This window comes from Falco biarmicus, chromosome 1 (assembly GCF_023638135.1).
Source record: "Falco biarmicus isolate bFalBia1 chromosome 1, bFalBia1.pri, whole genome shotgun sequence".
Classification (NCBI taxonomy): Eukaryota; Metazoa; Chordata; class Aves; order Falconiformes; family Falconidae; genus Falco; species Falco biarmicus.
The window spans coordinates 4,154,031-4,172,003 of record NC_079288.1 but is presented as its reverse complement, the minus strand read 5'-3'; the positions used below and the strand labels follow the sequence as shown (position 1 = coordinate 4,172,003).

Here is a 17,973-nt window from a genome sequence, read left to right as displayed (position 1 = left end):
TTCCACAGAAAAACATTTAAAAAAGGACAGTTTCATTTTAAATAGTGAATTCTGAATTGTATTTAGTTTTCCACACCCTACTTTAACCCTTATTCTCTCTCGTTCAAATACGGACAGTTACAAAAAGATGAATTAGTAAAACCGAAAGTATTTTCATTTTTCATTGGACTATAAGCTTCACAGAACGATTGTCTCTTTTTAGCATGAGAAGTATTTACTGCACAGTAGAACATTATTGTAACTCAAAACACAGTATTTGTCCTCATCAGAAATGATTCTCACCAAGTTTTCTGCAGCGATGACTTAAAAGTGCCATTCAAATTTTCTATATTTATGATGCCGCTGCCCAAATTTGCACGTTAACAACTCATTTGGAAGAAATACTATAAAGTAACCGCCACAAAATCGTATTTCAGCCTTAATTTTGACAGAAAATGACAGCTGGCTATTATAGAACAGATTACTATTTTTTTTTCCCTTTAAAAGAAAAGCAGTTGTCTGGAGAAATGCACAGAGGCAAATCCACGAATGCAAGGTAAGCTTATAAAAGCATTAAGAAGATTTTAGGGGACAACAGAACATCTATGATTAGGAACACTGTAGCTTACCTGCTTGCCTTAAATCCTTTTAGTTTCTGTACAAAGAACGATTCAAGAACTTCTGCACATTGGTAAAAAGGGGAGTCACTCGGATTGTAGTAACGACAGTTATCAAAAATTTTGGTCATGTCTGCCACAAACTCCGTGACCTTTTTGTAGTAACGTTTCAGTATTCTTTCCTCCATGGTGGCAAGGTCTTTAAAGAAACCAGAGATCATTACAATGAGACATTTTCGTCCCCAACAGAAGTTCACGTTGTCGAGGTTACAGGAAACAAAGCCTGTCTGGGTTAGCTGCTTTTCCAGGAATGCTGCCTGTGACACGGTGACACCAGTAGGGCTCCTTCAGAACAAACACTTATGCATTAATACGTTGTGTACAGCTGCATTAAAATGTAAGTATCAAAACGACCTTGGAAAACTTGGGTCTTTTGCAGGAAGCTATTTGTTTTTTCAGAAGAAATTGGGGGTGGGTGGGTGGGGTGCAAGTCAGACAATCTGGATTCAGTTACTTGTACTTTATTTTCTTTACAGCTCTCACTGAGACCAAGAGTATAAAACCTTCCGATTATTTTTTATTTGAATTCATGACTTGCTTTGAATGAATTATCAATTTTCAAGGGCATATGCACATTGCCACATGGCACAGATGGAAGATTTCAAGTGCAGGATCATACAAAACGCTAGTGCTCTCATTCTTACTGATGTCTTAGACACACTGATGAGACCAGAATGGTGAAGTAAGCAGTAACTGTCCTATTTTAATGCAAATGTAAATTAAAGAGAGGAACGAGAACTGCCGATTATAAATATAGCTGTCTAAACGTACCGTGGCACTTTTAGCTGGAAAGAACAACGACCTGCCTTTGGAAAATGCCCTTAAAAGTGCCGATATTGAACCGCCAGCAGTGCCAGAATGTGTGAAAACAAGCGCAGACAGGCCTGCGTTACCCAGGGTGTTTTACGTATATTGTATACTTACAAGTGTATTTTCCTGCTAGTTAAGTTAGAAAGGGCTAAACGCACTTTTGTTTACTCCATTAAATCTTGATATGCTTAATTAGATTATTATTTGAGCCTTCCTTATAAATTTTAACCTATCAATTATGGAATAGAAGTTGTTTAGCCTTTTTATAACAGCACAATCCTGAACTTTGGAACAGAAAAGGACACAATTCCTAAGCAAATTATTATTTTCAGTCAGCATACCACGATTTTGTCAAAATATTGAAGTTAACGTCCCTATCTCTGGTATCAGTAAGGAGCAGGTGGGAAGGCTCAAATGATACACTAGGTCTCATTTAGACAGATGACAAGGTATTGGTTCAGTAGCTGGAAGGAAAGGAGTAACATTTAGTGACACCATTTCGGGCAGGAGGCAGATTTTCCCAAGACGTTTCACATTCCAAGCGTTTATCGAGCTTACTCCTAGCTACCGGGCAAGGTCTAGGAAGATCAGGGTAAACCAGTGTAAAGCTGCAGTGCTTCCCGCTTCCGCCCCCCTGCCCCCCCCCCCCCCTTGAATCAATTGTTATTCATTAGCTTTAAAGACAAATTACATGCAATCCAAAATCTAGTATACTATCTAGTCAGATGGAAATAACTTTAAGCTCCACCTTAAGCTGCGTGTCACACAACTCTATGAGCACCACTTCCTCCTCAAACCACAGAGTACATACTCCACACTTGTAGGAGGAACTGATGCACAAAGGCAGAAAAAATCCAAAGCAAAACATGTTAGATTTATCCTCTTGAAATAATTTTAAACCAGGAATTCTATCCTACTGCTGCACTGAATTTCACATTTTGTATGTTAGACTGACAGTATTTAGGGTTAAAGAGCCAGCCTAGAGGTAGATATGTTAAATATATAGATAAACCTGCTAAATATATCAGTGAGAAATCACATTGTTTCATCTGCCTCACTGCAAAACCTGTGTATTTTGCAAAACACATCTTTAAAGATCTCTGGATGCAAATGGTCAGCAGGTAATTCATTTGATATTCAAAAACCTAAATCCACCCACTCACGCTGTTGCTCAGAAACACTCACCCATTGGCTCTTTAATAACACCATAATAATCTGGTGCATCATTGGGATCTACCGGTTCTAGGAATGGCCATGCCATTTTGTGAGCCTGTCAGGAAAACAAATAACACAAAACAAAACAATTACGTTACATTAGCACTATTTAATAGCTAAATATTTTCATTATACTTTTATCTGTTGGAGTTGAACTTAAGGAAAAGCGCAGTGTTAGGTAACTAGTTCTCATCTATGAGTGGGGAAAGCTTAAGGCTTGGTGCCAGTGGCCGAGTAGTTGGTTGGGCTTCAAACCAGGAAACAACGTGAAGTTTGGGCTGAACAGGGTACTGTGCTGAACAGGCGGCACGGAAAAGCAAGTAATGAATTTACGGAGAGTGCCTGGCACTTCACACCTAGAAACTGGCCACTGTTTTCACTTTCAAGGACTCTAAAATTAATTTCCTTTCATAACGTCTGCAAAATATAAGACAAAGCAAAATATTACCCTTTGAGGATTTCTGTTACCACACAATTATTTTACCAAAATTCTTCACAGCTGTAGCAGAAAAGGCAAAGGTACTAGAAGAGAACTCAAAGCCTCCCCCAAGGCTCACCAGATATGCCCTGTACAGTAAAGCACTCCGTTTTGCTGCAGTCCTTATTCTCACCTGTAAGGAACGTAGCACTCTTCTTAAACCTTCATAATCTTTATCAGTTAGTGGACTGAGCACAGTCATGGCATCTTCTGTGGACTGACATTGTGGACACACATATTCATCAATGAGATCTGCCTCACTTTGTAAAATGCCAACACAGCGCCCATGATACCAGTTCTGACATCGGTCGCAGCCAATGTAAAATCTGCAAATCCAAAAAGATGTTAGTGACTTGATCTACTTAATTCAAAGGTCACATTTAAACACATAAACCTGCAATCTCCTGCACACAAGCAGATACTTGGCATGATTAAATACAAGCGTAACATGACAAATTCTAATTACACTACTCAAACTGCTTTTGTATTTACAAACAGGCTAAATTACAGACCATTTCAAAATTAGTTCCTAAATTTTATACTACACACTGTCAAGCAATCAAGACTTCAAAAATAATTCCTCTGCTTTAGAGTTGAAAGGAACAGTGTAATGCCAGAAGTCTCACCCAACCAGTATTCCAAAACAATTCAAGATACATTTTGCACAAACTGCGCTACAACTAGGACTCTTGTTTCACTCTGTACAAACATTTTTCATAAGGAAGCTTCAGTCTTGTAGCTGAATACAGAAGGGGTATTTCTATGACAAGGCCTTACAGTAAAAGATACCAACCGTATACCCCCATACTAAAATTATGCTTTCTATCCAGATCAGATTAAAACACACACACACACAAAATCCGCTAAATACTACATTTGTCTTTTAATCTGTCTAACCATCCCTTGTTAAAGACAGAAAAAGAAGTAATCCCAAATTAAAGTACAAGGCGTTTAGAAAAAACAAAAACAAACCAAAAAACCCCAACCAAAACCAAAACCCAATACATTTTGACCACCCTGAAAATTTCTCTTTTCCTAAACATTTACTGTATAGACACATTTTGGAGAGGAAGACAATTACTGAAAAGCAATTTGTATTACGAATGAATACAACATATGCAGAGTAACTTTTTTTTTCTTTTTTTTTTTTTTTTTCTTTGCAAGGAACAGGTAACCACAGTCAGAGCAGTTTGCTACCTAAACATTAAATAAGAGGTTCTTATCAGAACTCACTGTGACTCATCATAAGGTGTTCTGCAGATACAGTACAATTCCTCACTGCTGCCCTCTTGTGCCCGTTTACAATCATTACAGATGTACACATCCATTTTCTTAGCCTCCTTTTCTGTGATGCCAACACATTCTCCATGATACCAGTTAGTACAAAGATCACAGCCAATATAGAACCTAAAAGTATTCACAATGAAAATGACAATGTAATTGTCATTTCAAATGGCATGGCACTTTTCCCTGCATTTCTCTCTGATGCGCTTTCTTGCTGCCCTGCGTCAGTTATCTGTCTCGGTTTCACTGCTTCCTAGCATTCTGTCCTTACAGACTAACATCTCATGCTGCAGCTGTACTGTCAGTAAGGTCACTGGGGTCAATTTTAAATTGACATTTCATTAAAATGCACAACAATATGTAACCAGACTTTGACAAAACTGGGCTCAAAATGTATGTCTCCAACGTGTGTGTGAAAAACTGTAAAAGGCACAAAAAGACAAGGCCAAAGAAAAAGATTTACATTTTCAAAACCGTAGCTCAAAGGCCACTGAAACATTTCCTTTAAGATTTGAAAATGTAGGTCTCAGTTAATTTAAAAAACAAAAGCAAAGCGCAAACACCAACTAGGAGTTACAAGTATACTACGAAGAACATGCATACCAGCCATGTGTAGGATACATATTGGTATAACATGATATGAAAGAAAATGGGGCCAGGACATGGTTGTCATACTTGTATTTTTTTATTTTTTTTTTTTTTGAGGGGGCGCATACTGAAAACCAGATAATTAAACTACTCAAAATTGCAACAAATTGGAACGTGGACTATTCTGCAGAAAATAATGTCTACTCTCAGACACAGCTATGTGACGGAACCAGATATGGTATGACACAAAGTGAAGGGAACCAGGTACGGAATCGTATGAATGGGACCTTGCACAGAATGATGTGACAAAACTGTAAAATATTATGCAAGGATGTTTGTCATTTTGTGTATGGATATCTCAAAACATACCTATGACTAGTGACAATCAACCAGATGGGCGAAGTTACACATCCATTCTCTCTGCCTAAGCAAAAGCAAGCTGACTCAGAACCTTGATCTTCCCGGATTTTGGCGACCATCCCCACCTGCCACGCGCTGCCGTATGAGTTACTGCCATCCTAGTTCAGCCTGCCAGCACCCCCTGGACACTGCACACTAGCAACAGGACAGGAGCTAGCACATGTTCCACAAAACAAGCATCTCTAATTTCTTGGGTCCGTGCATACACTCTGGTACTCAGATCCTGCCTTTTCTCTTAATTTTCAGTCAAACAAATCCTAAAAATAAAATAATAAAAATAATAACAGATGACGCAACCCGTAAAGAATAGATAGATATAGCTCCTTCTGACAACTACCAACAATGATTCAGCCTGCCTCCTCTTCCCATGAAAGACTGTGTCTCTCTGCCCCTGGTGATGCGGAAGCACATTTACGTCTAGGTGTAGGTGCTAAACCTTGCCACTAGAATGTGGAACAGGTGTCACGTTATGTCACTTCACAAATAAGTCAGAATCTAAGTAGGAATCTTCAAAAGACACCCTTCCTGGCCATCCCCGGAAACGTTATGAGCAAATCCCTACCTATAACCCTGGAGTATCACAAATGAAAACCAAACATAAAGGGATTTCCAATAAAATACACAACACGGAATGACTTTTGAGGATTTACTACATCCTAAAAAATGCATAGGGTATTCATAATATACCACTAATTAGCTTTTCAAGCAGCACATCTATCTTTTTCTGAAGTAGAAAAGAGACACTGGCACAAAGAGAAGCATCTGATGCCTATGCATATATATATATTTGAAAATAATAATAAAAAAAAATGTTTGCCAGAAAACTGTTTTAAAACTTGACTAATCCCTTTCCAGATAGTGGAAGGATAATGTAGTTCAGTAGCACAGTCATCATTTATAAGAACATAAAATTCAGGATTCACAAAAAGCAAAGCAGCAGAACTGAATCGTATTGCTAAGGATACCAAGTCATTAAGATTTCATTTTCTTCAATTTTTGTTCTGTGCATTTAAGCATAGCTCTCGATTCAGGCTACCAAAACTCCCTCTATAACCACATTTTTCATTGGCTTACTCAAACGCCCACCAAAAAGAGTCTGTCTGACAATCAAAGCCTTTTGCTCACAGAATTTGTTCATCTCCTCTCATTTTGGTGACCGTTCTATCGCTTACTAACAACAGAAGCAGTAATACACAGACCTTTATTCGGTGTCACAACAAAATGAGAACAGGGGATCCTCCTGAGTCTACTGGATTATGGGAAGTCTAACAACGTTATTAAGCGTGACTGGTGACGTCCCTTAGAAGTAACACCGGGGCACCCCAGTCTGCTGTGTCTACAGAAACGGCAGCACAGAGAGCAGTCCGATTTCCCACACTGAAGTAACGGTGTCATGGTCAGAGCTACTGAACAACCAAGATCAAAAAACCCTGAAGATCTCAACTTCATATATATAAAAAAAAAAATTAAACACCACAAAAGGCTAGAAGGAACCTCAAGAGATCCTCTAGTCCTGACCCTAAGCTTGGAACGAAGAACCATTACTGGAGTGAAAGCACTACTCCACCTCTGTGGTTTCTTTCTGTTATCAGCATTTAAACCACCACCAAATGGCATCAATTAACACTTTTTGGTGTTGTTACTCGTTGAGCAGGTACATACTCACTTGGAATTGGTCTGAAGTCAAATTTACTTTACATACACAGCTATCAGATGTTAACCATTACCAGCTACTGGATGTTAGTCACTTCTAGCTTAAGCAGGAACGTGTAACGCTATCTCCCTGCGATCCACGGAATCTTCCACTCCACCACTTACTAAGTTTCTTCACAAGCTTCGTACGTAATATAAATATTTTCTCTCGTTCACAGCCAGAATCAAACTACAGAGAACTGCAGTTTTCACTTTGTCAAATGCTTACATATTCATTATTTTATCAACCCTGGGATGTAAATTACAACACATGGAAACCATTTCTACCTGAAACATTGTCCAAAGTGAACTGCAGCCCAGTACCTTCGAACCCCCTTTACTGGCTACTGACTTACAAAAAAGTCATTTATCAGAAGACGGTACCAAAGCTATTTCTAAAGAACACCAGCTGCTTGTTCACGAGAAATTGCTCAAACCCAATTGTCACTTGCTTCTGAGGCAGAGGCAAAACGGCAAAAGAAAGAATAACAGAGCGGAGGAAAAAAAAAAAAAAAAAAAAGAGTATGTGCATGTGAGACAGAAAGGTCATACAATGGGAACATGCAAACAAGCAGAAATATAAATCACATACATTAATAGTATAAATCAAGTATGTTAATAGTTTTGTAACTGCTAGTGGAAAAGAGAGACTTTATTCTTTATACCTTAATGATCATTGCAATAACACCTGATACTCTTATCTCCAATTCTAGAACTACCTTGCACTAACAGCTAAATGCTAAACCTAAAGCTAAGGATACAGAGGAAAAGGCTGCGGCATTCACTACTCACTTAGACTCATCGTAAGGCGTTTTACAGATGCAGTAAAGCTTTGTGTCCTTCTTTGTTTCCTTTGAGGTAGTAGAAATCATTTTCTTTTTCTTGGACTTGGAAGCTGACGAATCTTTCTCCTCATCTCGCTTTCTCTTCTGGGAGGATACTGGCATTGGGACTGTGGTGGAGGAGGAGGAGACGACGCTGGCTGCGTGTTGCTGTGGTGGTGGTGGTGGCAGTGGTGGCGGCGGCGGTGGCGGTGCAGCGGCGGCTGCTGCGGCTGCAGCGGCTGCAGCAGCTGCAGCTGCCTGGGCTTTTTCTTTTTCTTTCTTAATTTTAGTCAAGTCTTTCTTTAGCTCCTCCTGAAGCATATTAAATGAATAAATAGAGAGGAAGGCACTTCATATGATTATTCCAGGACAGGCTTAAAATCTAGACATTAAGCACGGGGACGTATCAAAAGAAAATAATTAGAGCCATTTAAACACACAAATCTTTCAACGTGCCTAGCCTACAATTCACATAACATTAAGGGATGACACACTTGGCCTACTGTGGCCCACTGGCTGTAATTTATCAGAAGCTGTTTTAGAAAACAAGGTAGTTTCAGTCCAGGTGAAAAACAAGCACTATAAAAGGCCTTAAATCTAGCTTCGCAGAGACCCAGGTATCTACAACCAGAACTTCTTCCTGTATGTTTGCTTAAAATCTCACTGAGCAAACAGGTAAAGATTAACACAGATATATTCTCCCCAGCTTAAAATCAAATCAGTCTTTGAGAATAACTGTCCTTACCTGCACTTCAATTTGTAGATCCTTGTCCAGAAGGGCTCTTTTTTTCAGTATTTCAGCTTTCAGCTGTTCTTTATGCTTGAAAAGTAGAGCTGAGAGCTTAGTAGCATTCTGTTTACTACGCTTCTGTTCTACACTCTCTTCTCGCTTTCGTTTCTTAGCTGCCTGTTTTTCTTCTTTGTCTATCTTATCCAGAATATATTTCATCACTTGGTTGCACACAATCATTCTGGGAAGAAATAAAGAAAAAGTACATTGTGCCGAGCTGCCTATTTATCCCCAGCTGAGATTGCAGAATCATTTCATTCTCCAGCCTCTGCAAGTTGCAAGCTAAATTATCACATTTCCTAAGATGTACAAGGCAAATTTAGTAACACACATTGTTCCCACTCATACTTTTTTACCAGAACACCACTGGGAGCGATCAAATCCCTAGTTAGGCTCAAGCGGCCAGTCCCAATTTCATTGAACTGGTCCGAGTATAACTGTTCCTCCCCTTCCCCTATAAAACTCCCAACAAAGCTTAGGCTTTAGTACAACGAGAGACATTTCCACTCAGTTCAGTTTCTACAAACAAGTTTGAAAGAGCTGGATTTTGTTTATGCTCGTGTAGGATGAAAGCAAGTTGGAAGCCTGTGAACTCTCCTAAAACATACGTTTCCACTCTCCAGTGACCACCAAATATTACTAAGCTTTTGTGCTTTGGCATAAGGACTGACATGTTTTTCAGTGTATAGAATTCACAATAAAGCAGTTGCCAATTTCTTCACTGATGACAACTCAAGATTAATTTCTCATCCACTTGTTGTACACTCAACCACAAATCTCTTTTCCTGCTCACTTGTTCTGCAATTCACTTATTTTGCTTTACATTTCAATTAGAAAATGAATGTATTTTTGTTCTTCTGAACTTCCTTTTCCCTTCCCATTCTATTTCAAACCCACTAGAAACTAAATGCTTCTTGTTGCCAGAGTGACCATGAAAAATAACTCCTGTTGACATACAAGCTGGAAGCAAGCAACAAAATAGCAATGGGCAGGACAACCAGCTGCTGCTGGCTCTGTAGTCTTAGACTCAGACATACTGTCTTTTGATAGACATCTGTATTTCGATGACATATGAAACATCCTAGTGGTTTTGGAGGGCCGAGGGCCATACCACTTTGTTTACTTTGCTCTTTTTACCTGCACTACATCTACTTGATTTAGTCTGTTTTTTCACCAGGTAGGACACCCAAATTACATTTTTGGAGAAGAAAAAAACCCACCCAAACTACCAGCGACATAGAAAAACAGCTGTACTGCTTCTTCTTCTTCTTATTATTATTAATTATATTGGACTTCTGTCGGTCTAAATACCGATTTGGCTGTCTGACACCACTACATTAAGAGTATATCACAATACACCTTACTCTGTGCAACTGTGAACGTTAAGCAAGTAGCACCTACTAATATTTTTGTAATCAACTAAGCTTGTACTCTGATTTGATGACCAAAATTTTATAAAAGCCACTATTCTTTTTCTTACTGACAATACACACAATTGTGATTATCCAACTGAAGCAACTGCACGAGTGAAAAGGGGTCAAAATAACCCCAAGACAAACGACAAACACTCCAAATTTGTGTGTAGCAGCTTTAAGCGTAAAATCTAGTTTGTCAAACAGAACTGCCTTCCAACTCTTAAATTTATTCTGTAGAGTGGGATGTACAGCAGGTAAGAATGGAAATAAACTGCCATGATAAAGAACAAACAAAACCCAGGCTTTTTTGCAACAGAACAATTAAATCTCCATTCTAACCTTCTTTTAAGGATGGTTTTGTTTTTCACCTTAAACTTAAAATCTGTGCCCAGCTTCACACACATGCAATACATTTAACTTTAAAAACGTGTAATCAAAAGAAAATCGAGAATACACAGAATTCAATTACTTTAAGAACATGGTTATAAAAAGTTACTTTTGAGTGTTACTTTAAGCAATTTTAAAATAGCAAAATTTCTTTAAGGGGCTTTTTGTTTTTTTATAAACCAGTGTTTTATTACACCATTATAAGATGTTATAAATGCAAAACTTTCACATCTAAAGATGCACTATGATGCACATTCACCTCTGATTTTCTTCCCTCTCAGCTGGAGTCAGTGTCTTCTTTTGTTTCAAGTGTTCTATGACAGCATTCTGTTTCATAACCACCTGTAGGATGATACAGAATCCAAAATAAAATATGAAAAATTTAGCCAGTATTTCATAATATTACTGGGAGAACCAGGACATTTCCAAAGTTAAAGAAAAAGTCAGTGTTATTTATTTCAGTAAGTGACAAAATAGAACTGGTTTTATCAGGGGCAGTGCTTGTTTAAGGCAATTATCTGAGAATTGAAAATGAAATTGAAAACTAACACCATTCTCCCTCCCACACACAGTAGGATATTTTGCTTATGTTGAGTTGAAACCTAGGGACTAAATGTAAATTGACAGTATTTCTTCAGTGACTGTTTTTTTTTTATTTTAAAAAATGGTCAGAGTCTATTTTTTTTTTAATATATATATATGTATTTTTTTTAAGCCCTGCAGCCATCCAACAGCATTACATTTCAGATACCTCTTTGAAACCTCAGTTTCCTACAGCAGGCAATGAAAGTACTGTACATGTGTTCTGAACGTCAGCTCTCCTATCTATAACCTATCTTTCCTGAACTGAGAATGAAGATGTATTGTCCCAGCAGCTAGTGGTAAGTTGAATCAAGGCGCCAGAAGACTGCAAACATGGTACAATTGACCTGATGTGCTGAATTAACTCAGAATATTTAATGAAATTGCCAAAATGCAATCGTGCACTAACTTTGAAAGAATCAAATTAACTGCCTATCAAATGTATTAACATTGTTAACAAGAACAGGCATTTAAAATGAGATTTGTTTCATTCATTAAGTTTTAATTTCCTTCTGTTAACTTTACCTGTTTCTGGATAATGTCACTTTGATTAGAAGCCTGAAGGGTGTGCTCACGTTTAATTTCTATCTGTTGCTGTTTTTTCTTCTGTTGCTGCTCCCTGAGCTGCTGAACTCTCTGCAGCTGCTCCTGAACACTAGCTGCTTGAACTGTTACCACATTCTGAATCTGGTGAGCCTGTACTGGGCTAGTTTGTTGGATCTGAATAGGTAACTGAAGCTTGATCTGCTGGGGCACACTGCCTTGTTGGGCTTGTATCTGAGCCACAACATGTGACTGAAGCTGAGAGAGAACTTGAACTTGTTGCTGAAGCTGAGGCACTGTAATAACTTTTGTTGGAGGCTGCTGAAGTTGCAGCTGAGGACGAGTTGGGGATTGCACAGGAACCTGATTTAAACTCTGAGTAGTTGGAAGGGTTGAGACAGAAGTCTGAACCTGAGGCTGTGATTGCTGCAGCTGAGCTTGAATTTGTATGGGAGCATGGGGCTGCATCTGACTCTGCTGTTGGGTTGTAGTCTGCACCTGAGCTGGCGGCTGAGGCTGGGCTTGGGACTGGCATTGTGGGAGGACTGCCGTCTGCGGCTGGCTCGGGACTTGCACTGGAGACTGCCCTTGCGCCTGGGTCTGTGCCGGAGACTGAACTGGAGATTTAGATGTCTGTGCTTCGGGTGTGACTGGAGAGTCAACAGACGCCAAAGTCTGAGGCTCAGGCTGGGGCTGGGTTTCAGACTGCGATGCCGGCGGAGCTGCCGGTGGCTGGGCCAGCGGCGCAGGCTGGGCGCTCTGATTCTGCACTTGAGGCTGGGCTTGCTGCTGACTCTGAGGCTGCAGCTGAACTGGCGGCAGCGCTGATGTTGGCTGTGCCTGTAGAGCTTGCTTCTGTTCCCCTGTAGCTGTGAAGGAGAAAAAACAAGTATTCCATTCATTTCAAATGACGTGTCTACGAGCCTTACTAATTTAAACCTTTTAGAACTACTGTAAAGCTCTAGACAGAAATCCAAGAGATTTCTAAGTTTATAATACACTTCCAACAGATTTACTGTAATAACAGACCATCTCCAACTCCAAAAAAACTCCCATGCTACTGAAATTGAAGCTTTTTATCTGCTGAACAGAACAATGCTTACCCGAGGCTGAAGTAGAAACTGTTGTGGTAGTTGTGCTAGCTGTAGTAGCAGCTGCTGATAGTGGGGTGAAAAGAAATCTCTGAATTGTACCATTTGGCATAGCTGCTTGCATAAGCTGTTGTCCTGGACCAGGTATTACAGTCACACCCTGAGGGATTAATTGTAATTGACCAGTAGTTTGACCTTGTCCCTGAATTACCACAGTTAATCCTTGACTGCCACCCTAAAAAAAAAGTTAATATTGATGCATTAGTGATAAAATTCTTAAACAGACTTTGCGGAAAATCAGAAGATTTAGCGTTTTGGATTTCAGAATTCAATACTTTCACCACTTTGCACATTCCTAAAATCCAAAACTAACATCTGAGACCCTGAAATAATAAAATACCCTTTCAACAATTCTATCATCAACAGATTACTGGGTTGGAGGTAGTTACACGTATTTTCATCCAAACGTTGACAAGAAACCCTAGCCAGAAAGCAGCTAAAATACATTATCTTCGTTCCTAGAATTTACAAGCAATAGAGAGCATGGACAGTTTTAGACACACTATTAATTACTTTCTGAAGAATCCCAATAGTTTGTGCAAAAGTTCTCTGCGTTCAAAACATTTCCTTACCACATATCAGATCCTGCCTACCTGTGAGCTCTCATGACTGGCTGCTCAGCCTGTAACATATTGTGAATTTCGGTTGCTTAAGCTGACACTTAGGCAGCTCATGACATCACTCTCAACTCAAGTGACGGAGAAGGCAGAGTATTATCCCAACACATAGATGCGTAATTCCACATTTTGTGAACCCACTGAACAGAGTAAGGTCCCTACAAAAATCCTTCTAAGTCTTCTGGTGTGAAAACAAACTCTCTGAGAGTCTTGTTCCACATAGCAAAATCTTATCTGGCAACAAGCAGCTTGTACATAACAATCATTTACATATATTATTTATAATTTGAAGAATAGCTGTTGTGGTAACTCACAGAAGTCTATTTTTACGCTATGCTTGACTCTAAAGTATTTTTTGCTGACAGACCTTCACGATCTAAGCAGAAGCTCTAAGAACTTTTTCTTCCTCCAGTTCCAGATACCGTAATTTTTCCTCTGGATAACGTGCATGAAAACTAAACCTTCACACGAAATCAAAAGATAAGGAACGAACATTACATTCTGAAGGTCTACAAAACAGGCCATACAAAATAATTATGTCCCTTACTGCTGTTAACACAAGGACTTTTTCCCATATTGCTAAACTTTTCTGATGCTGGTTACATTACCGGGGAATACAATAGGAAGTGATATTTAAAATTGTACATATACTGTTTAAGCTTCTTTCAGTCTATAATTATGCTACTATGGTCATTCTAAATGAAGGCCGGACCATAAATTTATGAGCAGATACACTACGCTGCTGAAATGCAAAGGCTTGATAAGGATTAGCACATTTCCACACCCAGAGGCTGTAGAAGCTTTTACCTGTCCTTGTGTTAGTTGTGTGAGTTGGGCCATAGTAAGTTTCACTTGTCCCTGCTGGGGGCGAGGGGGCTGCGATGGGGGCTGCGGCTGCGTTTGCTGAGGTGGTGTCCCAGGACTTGTGACAGTCTTCTGTCCAGCGCTGGAAGAAGCTGTGCTTGTACTAGAAACTGCTGTGGAGACAGGCTGACCCCTAATTATTTGAGTCACCACTTGCTGTGTCTGACCTGTAAGAGAATAATTTGTGGTAAGAAGCATATTTCCAACATTTTAACCATCAGCACAGCAAACCTCCAAGTCACAACAACTCGCAACAGTGTATAATCAGACAAGCGAAGCAAATGCTACAGGTTGCACATAAATTTTCTTTACAAACCATTCGCCCTGTGTGGTTGACTGAAAAATATCTGCAAAGTATTTTCTGTTTTAATTCAATTTACATACTTAGGGAGTATTTCAAACACTTAGCCTGCCTTTAAAAACAAACCAAAACAAACTTTCTCAATGCATAATTATTTTAAACTTCTTTGTTTGTTTTCAAATGAACGGACTTCAAAATGAGTACTAGATTTTCCAGTGTCAATCATAAACACCACTGACAAAGCCTGCAACCGAAATATTCAAAAGTCAGAAAAAGCACTTGTTAGAAGTCAAGCATGAAAATGAGGTATTTTTGTCTTGAGACGTATGCTACAGAAAGTATTTATGAAGAAACAAACCATGGATGTCACACTGGAAATTTATATATTAAAATGAACCTACTGGCTGGAAGAATACCTTGTTGCACCACTACAGGTGTTCGAATGATGGTTTTTCCAAGTGTTGACTGCTGAAGTGGCGTCCGTATTACTGTCATACCAGGGCGGAGCGGTGTCCCTTGCACCACCTACATACACCAAAATGAAGAACATGTATCACCTTGTGAAAAAAGCTGCTGGGATAGGCCCTGAAGTTTGGGTTGGTTTTGCGCTTCTTTTAATTCCAAGATGCAAGCAGATCCAGTATTTTTTCGTCTACACCCACACCACTAAGGCTTACCAAGCTCTGAACTATTAGTTTTTCCAATTGGAGAGAATTGTTGCATCTCCTTGGAATAAAGGATCCATAAACTCTATTGCTGAGATGAGCCAAAAACATTGAAACGTGACTATAGAGAACTTTTAGTATCTGCCAATAACTTAAGATATATGCACCCACATTTTTTGCATTAAATAATCAGAAAAACATCTTACTTGTGAAGTGCTTGTGGTTCCTAACGTCCCTGTGGTATTTGGCCTAATGGTTACAGCTGCTGTCCTTGGCTGGAATGAAGTAAACGTTTGACTTGCACCTGTAGTTGATGGAATGATACCCAATACCTTTTGCTGAACTTGAACAACACCTAATTAAAGAAAAATTGAGAATCGTTAATGACATAATTGCCAGCAAAAGAAGTAAATGCAACCACAGGGTGGCATTTAGAAATCAGTCTCCAGGTTTCTAGAACACCTTTGAGCCTTTCAGCATTTCTCGGGAGAGCCTTTGTAAAGCAGCACTACACTTTGTTGATAATCCAACTACATTTTACATTAAGAAATAGGTATTTTAGAAAAGATTAAGGAAAGAATGAATCTTCACAAAGATCAGTTTGATGATAACTGCGAATAAGTCCTTGCATTGACACGGTGCCACAAATTAGTATTATACAACCATTAAAAATATAATCTGATTAATTTAAAATACATGTAGGAGACCAGTTTAAACACCTTTCACCTACAAGCTTGTGGTGCTGAAGAAAATGGGCAATACTTTTCCTCTCACCTAAGAAATTTCAATACAAAACTAGCAGCCTTCATGATTTCCTCAGACACTAAGTATAACAGACAGAGAATTGAGCTTTTCTGTTCAACATACATTCACAAATCTCAAAATATTAAGTTCTCTTCCTGAGGCAAGAAGAAAGAATGCTAATCTTAGTTTGAAGCCTAACTCTTGCTCATCAGAAGAGCAGATGTAGGCATTAATAACTAAGAACAGCAGCTTTTTTTTTTCTCTGAATAAAGTTGTTTTTTTGATGTTTAATTTTGATAATGAAAAAAGCATGCTTCATTCCACATTGTTAAAAATAAAGCTTCTAATTTTGCATTATGAGATGCAGAATAATTTACAGGCAAAAACCGTGCATTTTCCCCCCTACAGACACAAATATGCAAATACAGGGGGGATAAGCTCTAGAAACTTGTGTGTGTATAGATATATATAAAAAATAGTATTTTTCCCCCTTCAAGTCACAGTTTATTTTACTGGAAAAATAGTGTCAATGGAGAATCAATCAGCAAGCTGGAATACATTTTGAATTCAGTTCCCTTTCCCCTACCTCCTTGAGTTGATGGCACATTGACGGCAACAATCTTGCTGTTTGCAGGGAGTGGCAGCTTAGTTATCACTTTCCCTGCCATCGTTACTGGACTGCCTGAGATCTGGAAGGTCTGCCCTGTGCTGGCAATGGTTGTGGCTGAAGTGGCAGCTGTGCTAGTGGCTATTGAGGTACACAGAACAGTCAGTTTTAGAGCAGAATAATTAGTCAATGAAATGACTATTTTCAAGTATGAAACAGCAAACCACAGGATTATTTTTACAGTAATTTCTGAATGTGTCATACTTTCTTTGCTCACGTTTGTTTTTTTGGAAACAGTACGTTACAGCACAGAATGCTTTCATTACCAATGACTACTAGAACAACAACTGTCAGTAATAAATCAGACAGGTCAGAAATAAGACTACCCAGCAAGTCTGAACGATGAAAAATTAAGACAGGTTATTATCTCAGAAATGTCCTGCTGACTCAGTAAGAGAGTTAAGAGCAAAGATAATAATAAGTGTAACAAAGATACAACATTCTGGAGAAGATGTAGATGCTGTATATAGGATGAACTCTAGCACACGTTCTCTCCACAATAAATGGCTACTTACCTGTCGAGGACTGGCCTTGTTTAACCCAAGTAGCAAAAGTCTGATGGAAATTCTTGTTCTGTTGGAATGTTACTGTAGCCGGAGAACCCACTTTCGTAGTTAGTACTACTTTGGTTCCAGTGGGGACTGGGCCTGCTAAAGGGCCTACCACAACCTTCTGCGGTGTTGAGACGGTAGTTGCAGTGCTGCTGGATGTAGTGACTGCAGGGGCCACGCCTGCTGCAGGTATCTGCTTCTGCTGTTCCAGCCGTTTCTACAGAATTTAGAAAAAAAAAGAATGAAGGGATGGATCAGCGTTTTCAGATTTTGTAAAATAAACCCTGTCTCTTCACAGTACTGAAAAATAAAGGACACTGGTAGGATTTTAGTTCACGTTGTAAAGACTGAAGAATAAGCTGCTCGCACACCCTATACCATGAGGCTCCTTGACCTGCAGAACTACAGGTCTGCTTATAGTACACAGCCAGAAATTTTCTTTTATAGCATCTCTAAAACCCTCACCTTATGTTACTTTCACTGCACATTTTACTTCAAAGAACTTCTTAATTAGTCTCAGATTAATCTGAAAGGTTAAAAACCTTTGAAAGATATCCATCTGTGTCTGGCTTTGACCATGTGCATTCAGCCTGCACCTAGGTCAGCACGCGGTACATCACCACGGTTTATTACTAGCATTCCTAAGTTTGGAGCTGCCTGCACTGAGTTCCCGGCAGTTACACGGAAAAAAAATAAAATACACTATGTCATTCTACTTCACCATTAAGA

The 17,973-nt window shown here is 39.1% G+C and overlaps 1 protein-coding gene across 15 annotated transcripts in view; it reads right to left on the bottom strand.

Annotated features, from left to right (window-relative positions):
- The window catches only part of BPTF (bromodomain PHD finger transcription factor), a 56,668-nt gene that overhangs the window by 2,349 nt on the left and 36,346 nt on the right, over window positions 1-17,973 (bottom strand). For 7 of the 15 annotated variants that reach the window (XM_056326812.1, XM_056326804.1, XM_056326802.1 and 4 more), the window contains 14 exons: window positions 17,209-17,461; window positions 16,613-16,774; window positions 15,489-15,637; window positions 15,019-15,142; window positions 14,260-14,483; window positions 12,788-13,010; window positions 11,667-12,553; window positions 10,819-10,901; window positions 8,713-8,938; window positions 7,936-8,279; window positions 4,393-4,566; window positions 3,293-3,485; window positions 2,652-2,736; window positions 609-795 (listed from right to left, as the gene is read on the bottom strand). In XM_056326812.1, the coding sequence (XP_056182787.1) occupies window positions 609-795; window positions 2,652-2,736; window positions 3,293-3,485; window positions 4,393-4,566; window positions 7,936-8,279; window positions 8,713-8,938; window positions 10,819-10,901; window positions 11,667-12,553; window positions 12,788-13,010; window positions 14,260-14,483; window positions 15,019-15,142; window positions 15,489-15,637; window positions 16,613-16,774; window positions 17,209-17,461 (3,314 nt within the window). The remainder of the gene's footprint in view (window positions 1-608; window positions 796-2,651; window positions 2,737-3,292; window positions 3,486-4,392; window positions 4,567-7,935; window positions 8,280-8,712; window positions 8,939-10,818; window positions 10,902-11,666; window positions 12,554-12,787; window positions 13,011-14,259; window positions 14,484-15,018; window positions 15,143-15,488; window positions 15,638-16,612; window positions 16,775-17,208; window positions 17,462-17,973) is intronic. The other 8 variants (XM_056326811.1, XM_056326809.1, XM_056326814.1 and 5 more) reach the window with 7 other exon arrangements.